The 13,015-nt window shown below is 33.7% G+C and overlaps 1 protein-coding gene across 2 annotated transcripts in view; it reads right to left on the reverse strand.

The window, feature by feature from the left end:
- su(f) (cleavage stimulation factor subunit su(f)) overlaps positions 1 to 13,015 on the reverse strand; it is a 175,910-nt gene that overhangs the window by 20,450 nt on the left and 142,445 nt on the right. For both annotated transcript variants that reach the window (XM_081728104.1, XM_081728105.1), the window contains 3 exons: positions 9,474 to 9,665; positions 7,209 to 7,400; positions 4,469 to 4,715 (listed from right to left, as the gene is read on the reverse strand). In XM_081728104.1, coding sequence (XP_081584230.1) covers positions 4,469 to 4,715; positions 7,209 to 7,400; positions 9,474 to 9,665 — 631 coding nt within the window. The remainder of the gene's footprint in view (positions 1 to 4,468; positions 4,716 to 7,208; positions 7,401 to 9,473; positions 9,666 to 13,015) is intronic.

A 13,015-nucleotide genomic window follows, 5' to 3' on the forward strand; every position in this document is an offset into this window, starting at 1 on the left:
ATAACTTTCTATTCATTGTAAACTTACTTAATTATAAATGTAACAGGTGGTTTAAATTCTTTATAAAATCGCTTCTTACAAACATATTATCATGAACCACATTAAACGTGTTGTTTACGTCAATCAGCTACTACTACTTTAGTCAACTGAGAACTAAATAACTGCTAATATCAAGTGACTTATGGGCCACACTGTATAGTATAAACTATACCAAAAATGGATAACCACTTTCAATAACTTTGAAATGGAGACAGCTACTTCCACATATATTTTTGTAAGCCAAACAGAACATTATTTTTCTCTAAAGGAAACTGTACTAAAATGTTTGTAGTGAGTTATTACTCTATTTGTTTGCATTGGAAAGTAATTTTTGTTTTCTCCCGAACCTTTACTTTCGGTATGACACCAGCATATTCAAGTATTTATTCAAGTCATTTCCTTGCAGTTAAATCTGGCTCTTCTGAATCGCACAGGAATCTTACTACTTCTTTGTTGCTACGTCTTGATGGGACGTGCTAGACGGAAGCCAAATTGTCATCACATAGGATGGTACCTAGGTAGTTTAACAATTTATTTAACGTAAGAAATTTGATAGCAATTAGATTTTATTGTAAAACATTGTTTTCAACAATATAGAGAGGTGTATAATTTGTCATAATTTATGTGTTATAAAATTTCTGTGTAACTGTTAGTCAAACTTTTTCTTCTCCTAGCAGAAAAAAATATATAACATAATGGAAGGTGTTTTAAAGCTGGAAAATCTCGTCTAGCTCTTTACCTGGTGGTTATAATTTACCAAAAAAAAAAAAAATTATAACCAGTTTTTATACAAATAAAATGTTCATAAAAATAAATAAATAAATAAAACTAACTTATTACATAGCGGGAAGAATTGTATATCAATTTATTGAATGAATTACGAACATTAGTCTTGTGTCCACCAACTTAAAGTAAATATGACTCAAATGAGGGTAAAAGTGACTCAAATGAGGGTAATTTATTTGAACGGGTTTTATTAAAGAACTGTTTTGACATAAGTAAGCAAACAAAGAACTTTTTTTCACTCTTTGCCTAGTTGTACAAGAGAACAGGACAATCGACTGAAAGCGGCTATAAAACTTAAAACCCGTGTTCATTATTTCCACTAAAGCTTTAGCCGCTAAAGAGATTTTCTATTAGTAAGAATAAATCGAAACATGACTTATGTGTTTAAACATCGAATGTTAAAACAATCTACAAGGAATATCAGTTGCCTCATCGGTTCGACTGTCTTTGCTGTTTGATCCACATCAAAGATTTGATCGGGACAATCAACTTCTCTTAAACTGTCATAAAATTGGTCAAAATAGTCAGCTGCGAGAGGGATGATGATGCGGTAGCACAAACAGTTGTATGATAACTTTTAATAATGATGACTCATTTCTGTATTTATACTCTCAGCTAATCAAAGGTCTATAGGACGAAGGAGTTAGTACTTTTAAACTGTTACCAATTAAAGTGAAGAAGAACGGATATAGAGACAGCTGAAATGTTGGTAAAGTGATCCATAGTTGGTTTGAGGTTATTTTAAATACTATTTGCGGTGTCAAGCAGATAGCAGGATTTTGAAGCAGTGCCTAAGTTCCTTAAAGGCAAAGTTGACTTATGACGCTCAATGACAAATTGTCGTTTTAAGATTCCGTCATGGTTTTCTTACTCATAAGTATAATAAGGTTCTCCGTTCTCTTTTCCTTGCCTCTGTTGTTTGGATCCCTCTGTTCCCGGAAAGTCTGTAAAATTTACATAATATCCTACGCAGCTAAGTAGCTAGGTTTTTATGCTCTTCCGTTCATTTTAAGATTTATAAAGGGAGTGTCCATTTTAATTTAGACTGTACAAACAATTGCAATCACAATAGCAATACGTGTTGTTCTAGGATCATCATAATACTTAATAAAGAACATTGGTACAAACTTGATTCTTCATATTAATGAGAATGTTTTCAGTGTTTATAAGAAATTATTAATTGCAAAGTATATAATGAAGTTTTGTAATTTACAACAAATTTGAACAAATATGCATTAATAATGCATAATATCTAAAATGATAAAAACTGCAATGATATATGCATACAAATAATTGAGAATTACAACTCTATTACAAACATCACGATTATATATACTAGTATATACAGACACACACACATACACAGAACTAAGTGAATCTCAAAGGAGCGAGAAAGCTATTTGTAGGTGCGAGAAAGCTATTTGTCAGAATAAACAAGAAGTATCTAATATGTTTCTACATTAATGAGGTGCAACAATTTCTAAGCGGTTTATCGCACACAATATTTCATTCGCATAATGATACTCCCCCTAGGGAACGAAACAGTGAGCTTGTGGTTACAATATTGTGCGTCGTACTGCTCACAAGTCGTTATTGATCACTGACTGTAAAAGCACACCATGTATAGTATTTTACATTATTAGAACTCAACAAGCCTAAATAAAAATCAAGTAGAAAATAATAAAACCTAACATTCAACGTTATTAAACTATTAACGAAAATCTAAACTGATTCTAGAAAATTGGTGTTACCTTACTACTTTAAAATAAGCAATCACAACTTTCTGCAAATAAATTTCACGATTCGAATGGATAATTCTAGAGCATATCGCTACGCAAATTATATAGAAGAACTGTAAGTCGTATAATAGTACTTAATGTCACTGACATACTGGATTAACTTATACTAGACTATATTCAAATACATAAACATAATGAATACACTTATTGGTTCAAAAATGCTTGTTGAACTGACAACATACTGCATTTACTCGAGTATAAGCGCCCCACTTTTACCGAAATGTATGACTACATTTCTGAAACACGTGAAACAATAGAGTTGACAAAAGACAGGACGAAGGGGAAATGAGTAAGTTTAACATAAAGGCAATATTAAATCGCAAAGTACCGTCATTGCTTCACTCTTCTGGTCAAAATAAGAAAGGAGAACGCAAATAATAGCAATGATTTGAGAATACTGGCAATGTAAAGTTCTAATGTCGGTTTTTAATTTTCATTTCGTAACGCTGTAATGTAAGATGAAACAAAGAATTTTCAAGAATAACTATCGGACCAAAAATAGATGACATAGCTCTATCTGAAAATATATTTCTAACAAGTCACTTGTTTTGCAGCCAATGATGAACAGTTAGTTTGGTAGTTTCGTGAATTTTCTGTAATGAATTTATCGGGGGGGGGGGGGGGTATTGTATTCGTACGACAAGATGATTCTCAAAATAGATACAAACTAAGGGTCCCTCACATTCAAGGGGTGCTTATATTCAAGTAAACAAGTGATTCTACACTAAGAGTTCTTACATACATTGCTATAAAACGAAATACAGGGTATCCCAAAAATCCCTTTACAACATGCTAGAGATTGTACGTCCGATAAAGCCATAACACAACATCGTAGGAATATGTTCTTTTGACAAAGAGGAATGCTGCTGGTGTCAATAATCTTATCGGCGGTAATTTGTTTTTAAATGGGAATAAAGGATTGTGACACACCATTTTGGGATAGAATTTTAGGAGGAATACAACAGTTACATCAATTTTTACATACCCTTATTCGGTGAAAGTTCTTGATTTGATATAATAATATATGATTGATAATGACTTCTGGTTCATAATTAACGATAACTGATATCCATCTCTTTTGTTGCAAGCGTAATTGACTTCGAAAATGATGTTATCAAATGATAAACGAACAGAAATCATCCTGTTGTTGGTAATCAATAACTTTTCACCGAATAAAGGTTATGTGAAAAACTGATTTCACCATTGTTTCTCGTAAAATTCTAGTCCAAAATTCTGTCACGTACCCCTTCCCATTATTTAAAAAAAAAAAAAAAAAAAATGGATCTGAATCCAAGATGGCGGCTATCAAGATTTCGCCACTAAAGACGTCTACACCATTAATGTTTCCTCTTGCCATAACATGTTCCTACAATGTCATATTACGTCTATCTCTGACCTACAAGTCTCTAGCACGATTTTTAAGAGGCTTTTGAGAAACCCTATAAATTACTATGGAAATCTGAAATACTCTTTATGAAAAATGTATGTGCTTTAGAAACAGAGAGATCATTCGCAACTTCAAGTTCATACGATTTAAATACATTTTAGACTTACATTAGCAAGAATAAGAAAAGGGGAAAATATTATTTATATAGTTTTAGAGTACATATATTTGAAATTTGAAAGAAAAATGTCGAAAACTAAAAATCGCATCACTGAAAATACTACTTTATTGCACATCTATCTTCTTTACTTCAGCAGAAAATCCCTCACTGGCATCTCTTCGAACTGTGCAACCTTATATTCCATCCGACACCGACACCAAACATTTTCCTATATAAAAGCACTTACAGTAAGAAAAAACTAAGTCCACACACTACATTGTGAATTTCATTCGAACATACCATTGAGATGAGATAAATAGTCTATATAGCACAAAATATAATCAGGATTATCTCCAAACTTCTTTAAACCCAGTTCAAAAATCCTAAATGCAATATTTTTATCCTTGCTACAGTAGTACTCCATCAAAGCTGCAGCGACAAATACATGAAATCTTGACCTTGTATCTTCTCTAGCACGTTTGAAAATAGTACGAGCAGATTTAATGCCTTCAGCTCTCCTAGCAAACTTCATATATTGTACATATGCCTGCAGAAGTCAAAGAAAAATTACAATAGAATGTATGTTATATAGTTATCAATATAATTCAAATACCAATACACTGTAACATGCGATCTTTTGTAAGTTAATAACACTGAAAATTCGTGTACTGCGACTGCCAGGTAATAGAACTATATTATTTGATAGTGGTCCGGGCAATATAGTATGGATCTGTTTATGTAACAGGTTAGATAATGGTGGTATAAAATTGGAGACCTTTCCGACTTTCAAACAGGTGCGCAGTTAGTTAGAGCAAGTCTATCCAATATTGTCAATGTATTAGGTGAATCGAGGGCAACGGTGACCAAAGGGATGACGGCATACAGAACTCATGGAAAGATTAAAGAAAAGAAATAATGGTTGGAAACCATGCCTACATGAGAGATATATTTCTAAAGATATGGCACACAACCAACCGTAAGGCACAACTGATTGCCCAATTTAATTAGCATTTGGAAATTATTTCTACACTCACAGCATGCTAGATTGCACGTCTCCTTTTAAAACAATGGTGACTCAAAATTATAAGCCCTTGTTGTACAAATAAAATTGTTCACTTTTTATTTGATATCTTGTACTATATGTACTTAACAAACAAGTTTTAATATATGTTTATTATTCATTAATTATAAAAAAGAAAGGCAGAAACAGAGGTGGGTCTTAAGAGAAGTCACATAAGCAAAACTTAAAAAATATATATCAAACTTTTATTGCTTCAAACTAAGGGAAGAAAACTTACCTAATCATCTAAGTTTTTTTTTTTCCTTTAGTTTAAAACGTTAGAAGTCTAATTTTGCCCTGCGACTTCCCTCAAGGACTCCTACTGGTCAGAAAATATATTCAATTATAGTTATTCTAGTACAAGGAGAACTACAAAACGTACTAAATATTTCTCATAAACAGTTCTAATTGTGATACTGAAAGTTGACATTTAAAACACAGTACTCAATATTACGAATTTACCTTAATGGAGAGGAATAGAAAGAAAGAAAGATAAAGGTAAAGTACAAATATAATGGCAACAATGAACCTTCTTTAAAAAATAAGAATAATAATAATAAAAAAAAAAAAAAACGGTCCCCCCAAAATAGTAATGTTATAATTTGAGATATTATTCAAGGTATTGTACAGTTGAGTTCTTTATTGCATGTGAGCAGATGACTCAATCATTTGCTTCTAGAAATTCATGGGAACCTTTAGAAATCCGATACTCTAAAATCTTCAATTTACGTGTGATTTTTATCAGGCGATTAGTTAATAAATTCTTACATATTTGCCAACGAAAGCAAGAAAAGAATCGTCTAACAAAGGATTATCTAATTTCGAAGGGTTCATATGCTCTGTGTGTGTGTGGGGGGGGGGGGTATTAAGTGATCACTGTAATACCTCAGGCAGTGTAGAACAAAAGCGTGTGCTGAAGCGAGTAGAAGAAAGTGAAGCAAAATGGGTGACCTCTCTGTTTCAAAGAGGGCAAATCGTCGATGAACGGTTTACTGGTACAATTCTAAGGCGATCAGTGTATTAGGTTTGTTGTGAGGTACAGTGTCTAAGGTGATTACGGCCTACAGAACTCATATCAAAACAACATCGGCGAAAAGTAATAGTGAATGAAAGAGAAGCATCACTAACAGGGATCGCCGAACACTGAAGAGAACTGTCACCAAGGATCAGAAAGTGAAAACGGCTAAAGTGACAGCCGTACCTGTCTCAGCCTATTGCGATAATCAGTCCAGCATGAGTCGCATACCCTGAACATTTGAAGTCAGGTTGCAATTTACAAAACTACTTATTACTAACAACAACTTAACGCCAATGATTGGAGACTCGTAATATGATTCAATGAATTCTCTTTCACCATATTTCGAGTAACAGGCCAGGTTTGTATATGACGGACACTCAAAGAAACTTGTGATCTCCCTAACGTGAGACATGGTGGCGGTTCCGTGATACTGTAGGCCGAAATTTCCCGGTATTCCGTGAGTCCTGCAATTACGCTCACAGGATGCATTACTGTCAGTGATTATGTGGACAATTTAAATGACCACGTGTATTTTATGCGTCTGATCTTGTTTCCGGCCAATGATGCAATTCTTTAAAGATGACAATGCGCCAATTCATGCTGCTGGAGCTGTTGATCTCTGGTTTTATGACCATCTAGTTAAACTACAACACCTCCCCTAGCCTACCCAATCCCCATACCTCATAATTATTGAACATCCATGACCCGTTCTGGGGCTCAGAATCTGGAGCAGATATCCTCCTCCATTCTCGCAGACAGAGTGAAAGCTGCGCTGCATTCCTCTCCATTCCTCTGGAAACCATTCATGAGTTTTGAGCCTCAATTTCACGACGAATCTGAGTTATTCTGTACGCCCAAGCGGTTTTAATCAGTGCATTAGAAGCTGCACTTTCTTTAAATATGTACATTACCTTGAAAGAAGAAAAAAAGCTACGAGAACTTTAAAACAAAGAATTACTTACCAATGTCGGATCTATGTCTGGTATCTCCAGCAGTCTACTATATATTTGGTGTACTTTCTCATATTTAATTCTTCCTTCTTCAAAATCTGCATATGCGAAATATAGTAACATGTTTTTCTTCAAAATGGATGATGACGCTCTCTCATATATAGCTGCTGCTTCATCACTGAACATTTTGGCTGCTGTGACATCCTGTGATAAATTGTTTAAGAATGTTAATTCATGTAATTTTAATATCGTTAAATTATTTTAATTTGCATTTATACCTCATTAATGGCTCTTGGATCCAGAATAATTCTTTGAATGTGAAAGAAAAGTGATAGTCAAACTTATACAAGTTGTGAATCATTTCATTACAAATATTTATTTGTCCAAGGCCATTCCTAAATGTTTTTATACATCTTTTATATAGTTCTAATTTAACATAAATTTTATAGCAATATAAACATGTTTGCGAAGGGGTATATAAAAAAAGGGGGGGGGGGGAATTTTGAAATGTGTGTTGGGAGCACTGCGCAACACATTATTCAGTGCAAGAGACACTTTGCCATTTAGTTATCATGGAGCAGTGGAATGGTGCAGAATGCGCGTTCGCGGTGAAAGTGATGTGTAAGAACAATGACAGTATTCCGGCCACTCGGAGAGTATTTCGACGACGTTTTAACTTGGAGCGACATACACAACTTCCATCCGCCTATGCAGTAACCACATTGGTGCGTAATTCTGAGGGAACGGCCCAATTGAAAAAAAGATACCAACAAGATAGACGCAGTGCCCGTACACAAGAGAATATTGAGTCTGTTCGACATCTCTATGGATGCACTGATCAAGTATACATCAAATACTTACGCTGGATTTAAAGCTCCATTACTATAACTTGCAGACAGTTCACCAGCTGAAAGTTGATCACTTACAACACAGGGAGTATTTTGGGGGACCGTTTAGCAAGTGGGAAGAGAACGAACATTTCATGCATAAGCTGTGAATATCAGATTAAGCCTATTTTCATCTCAATAGATGAGCAAAATTCGCTCAGATGGCACGACGTTCCTTTACATAGCAATAAAGTGACTGTAATGTACAGTGTCATTTTTTGACATCATAGAATTTATTATTATTATTATTATTATTATTATTATTATTATTATTATTATTATTATTATTATTATTATTATTATTATTTTGAAGATATTGATGGGAACACAGTAACAATAGGGTCTGAATGCCATGTTACTATGGTGAATTTGTTGCGCAAGAACTAAATCACTTTCCACACAACACCTGGAGGTTTTAACATGACGATACAACACCTCACACTAATAACCAGTCAACTGTAACTCTACGACAGGTGTTTGTCCATCACGCGATTTCTCGATTTGGTGATACGCCATAAACCCTAAGATCCCTTCACATCACGGCGTATGATGTTTTCTTTTTTTCTTTTCCCTGTAGGATAACTCAAGAGCAAGGCATATCAAAGTTGATCTGCTACAGTTACAAGAATCACAAGCAAGGGTCTGTGATGGAATCATCCTGATTTCTGTTCCTGTAGACATGTTATATTGATTTATGCAGTATGTGCCTCGACGACTGCGACAACATGTGCTCACGAACAGTGATCATCTACCAGAGGTCATCTTCAAGACAGGGGGAAGTGACCATCTTATGGGTGTTGCGTTTGTAAGTAATGGTATATCTTGTACTGTTTACTACCATGAATAAATTTCTTTTCATTGCCTATTTTCTTCTCTACATTTCAGTTTCAAATTTTCACATGTTTTTATATACTCTTTACTAACGAAACGAAACAAAACAAAACAAAAATGGATAGAGAATGAATTTTTAAAATTTCATTATATAAGCGGATGAAAAATAAGGTCTCATAGGCAATAAAATAATGTTAAATAACATTCGTAGATATTTCTGAAAAGTACTTTTTTCTCTCTCAGAATTAAATTCTAATTTTATTGCCTATTGCCAAATTCTAATTTGATTGCCCATTAAGACACATGTATAAAGTAAGTTTTAATATCTATAAGGAAAGTAGAATATACCTTTAACGATGTTACTTCTTCAGAAAGTTTATATGACAGAGAGAGAGTGTGGCGGATCCAGGATATGATCAAGGAAGGGAATAAACCATAGTTTATCGCTTTATCCAGTGTAAAACAGGATTGAAGACCAATTTTATCCAGTGTATACCTAAGCGTCAAGGGGGACTATATATATCCTACTTAATAATATAATGTAAGAGAAAATACCTACCCCCTTCTCTGTTAAGACCTTTGAACTCTGTTCAAGAAACAAAGCTGCCTCATACCAAATATCAGGATGATGACCTAAACATAATAAACATTGTTCAAATGCGAACATTACTCTCCTTGTGATCAACGTCTGATCTTCTGACCTCAATGGATTCGATTTCTCCCATGCGATATACTTTTTCCACAGTTCAACCTGAAAATATTAATAAACATTGTTATTGTTATTACATATGGTTACCCTCTGTTATTTAACTTCAAAAGTAATAAAAATATTTTAACTATAAAAAATTCATATAAAACGAATAAGTGTTTAGTCTAGGAATATAAAAATATAATTATGAGTAGAGATGCAAGGGCTCGGAAAAAAACCGGCTTTTTTGGGAAAAAAACTCGGTTTTTTCTGCTTCGCTTTTTTGCTTGGGAAATTTTGGGCTTTTTTCAAAATTCTGCTTTAAATTGATAAAGTAGACTTTGTTTCGCTTCTCTATAACACAAAAAGTCATTTAATTAGTGGTTGATGCTGATGATAATATAAAACCTCGAAAATAAACTATGAATTTCGAAAAGATATTTCAAACAATTTTTCTTCAACATATTTACATTATGAATTCCACAGGATTAACCATTGTATATAATAAAAAATTTTAACCTCTTATATACAAAAGTAAGCAGAGTTGGAAAGAACCATGGCTGTTTTTGAAAATGCCAAAAACCCGTTTTTCGGGGGATGTTTAAACCAGGCTTTTTTGGTTTAAACCAGGCTTTTTTGATTTAGATTTTTTGCTTTATGTATTTATATTACATATTCACAGAAATGAGTTTGTTTCGCCTTGGTGTTATTATGCAACATCGGGATTGTGCCGGAAGAACTCCCATAAACTTAAAGAAGTCCGGTCAGTAAATTTCTTAAATTGAGAATCTCCCGCCCTAGCCATCGGGAAAATCCCATTATTACTTGGAATGTAAGACAATAACGGGAAAATCCTGTTATTGCTTTGCATGTAAAATTTAAAGGTCAACGTATCATAATCAGTACGCTAAAACTGAGGTATTAAATTACAAATTTAGTATGTAGATATCATTGAAAGTCCAATCCAAGCTAATGTTGGAAGCTACGTAGGCAATCGATAAATTTTGCAAATTTCTATCAATATACTTAAGCAATCTTGGCTTCTTTATAAAACAACAGGCATTTAGGCATGCAGAAATGTACAATTTGGTTTCGTTTCGTATGTTTAGGCTTAACATCCTTACGAAATAACGAGGTTATCAAGGAGAAGACTTTCGCTTAAACTGACATCCGAACCGCTACTTCGTTTACGCATGAAAGAAGGGCTGTGGTTCGACCGAGAATTGAACATGGGACACCTTGATTAAAAGGTGAAAGGGAAATAAAACTATTGCAGGTGATTTGATATCTGGAAACGTCACCATGAAGTTCACACTATTCGCATTTTTCATTCTTTTTATTATTTTTCTTTTTGGTTTAAACCAGTTATTAAAAAAAAAAAAAGTTGATGTAAACCAGCCAACCCTAAAAGTAAACACTTCTTTAAAAAAAAAATACACAAATAACTAGCAAATAGTATGTAGTATTTTTACTTAAAAATATTCCATACCCTCTTTTTGAAACAAAATAAAATTAAAATAAAACATAAGAGAAATACTTAGATTTATATGGTACAATTAAAGGCTGAACATCTAGAGCTTTTGGTTCTGTATATTCTTGGAATTCTACAGTTAAGTTTTGTATGACCACCATCACGGTTTACCCAATCCTCAAGTTTTCTGAATTTTTAACAAGAGAAATTCAACATATCATTATGGAACTCCCCCCCCCCCCCACAAAGAAAAAGGACTACGGAATATATTTAAGTTAAGCTAAATACAACTGCACAACAAACATGACTGAGTGATTAGCTTTTGCGCTTCTATCGGGAAGTCCGGGATTCAACCAGCATTCGACCATTCTGACAAAGCTTTTCTTCATTCTATCTGTAGAAATAGTGCATGTACTGTGAGTTGGCCGACTTCCTTTCTTATTGTTTTTAAATCGTTATTATTACTAATTACCAGCAGTGACGGTTTTGCGAAGGTTAGGGGGGCGGTCTTTCGGACTGAAGCCCGTTCCCCAAAGTTACGGAATGTCTGCAAGAAACGAAATATCTATTAGTTATGCCTTTACTCATAAACTTTAAGATCCTGTCAAATAAAAATTACGAATGTTTAGAAAAACTAAACATTAGTAAGAAAAACCCTTCCCAAAATACTTTTCTAAATCCGCCACTGATTCTCAGTATAAAATGATTTTTAAGGTTGTATCCGGAAGATTATTGCTTAACATATAAACGAAACAAAATATTAGTTATGCCTGTACTCATGGGCGGCGATTAAGGGGGGCAAAGGGGGGAACAACTTCTATCTTTTCCATTGTTTTGTAGTGCAATATATGAGTGAAGTTGTGTGTTAGGGGTGAACGAGTGTATATACAATTAAATTTAGTGAATTCAACATGATTCTAGGTTTTAGTGTTATTTTGTATAATTGGAGTATGGAGTGATTCTAAGTATTGTTGTGTTTTGATGTGCTCCCTGAAAGTGAAAACTGCACCTAATTGCAACAAACATGTTTCGGGAAGTTGCAAAGGAAATATTTCTTTAAATGTCGTAACATATGCTTGTAGTATTTATTGTCTTTCATTTTCTAAGAGTAATAACATACATTTAATAGCATGTGAGGAATTAAAAATTAAGTTGTTCATTAATCCCTGTTTGAAAATGACTTTTGCAAAAGAAGCATCATTATTTATTACTATGATTAATATTATCCTTTCTATTTATTTGTTTTGCAAATTTGTTATTCAATAATCTGATCACACAGTTTTCCAGACACAATTTTAAGATGTTCATGAGCAAGGAATCAAATCTCTTCTTACACTTTTGTTTTTAAGAGTACAAAGGGCTACTACCTACTGGCGTTGCTCTTGTCAATTTACTTAATAAAATATGAAATACTATATACGGTATTTTAACTAAAAAATATAGTATCCTATTAGCTATACAACCTTTTGTCAAACAAAATATTAGAAACAAGCAGGAAAACTAACATTTATATGCAAATATTCAGATCATGTCTTGACCCCCCACTTTTAACCTCCAACCGCCGCCACTGCCTGTACCCATAAACTTCAAGCACCTCCCAAATAAAATTAGGACTTTTTAGGAAACGATACAATCAGAAAAACCCCTCCTAAAGTACTTTTCTAAATCTGCTACTGATTTTGTATAAATTGGTATTCAAGGTTGTGTCCGGAAAATTATTGCTAAATCACTTCACAGTTACAGTATAACAGAAATGTGGAAGTACGATTTGACGGATATATTGAAAAACGTACGCTTTGACGGGTAAATAGAAAAACGGGCAAGTTTAACTTTTGCGCTAGAAGCTAGAGTACTAAAAGCTCTTAGAAATGAAACACGGATGACAATCTAAAATGATCTAGAGAAGAAAAAAGATGTCGATAACTCAAAAGCTAAAATAAAG

This window comes from Thermobia domestica, chromosome 10 (assembly GCF_964235325.1).
Source record: "Thermobia domestica chromosome 10, izTheDome1.hap1.1, whole genome shotgun sequence".
NCBI classification, from domain to species: domain Eukaryota; kingdom Metazoa; phylum Arthropoda; class Insecta; order Zygentoma; family Lepismatidae; genus Thermobia; species Thermobia domestica.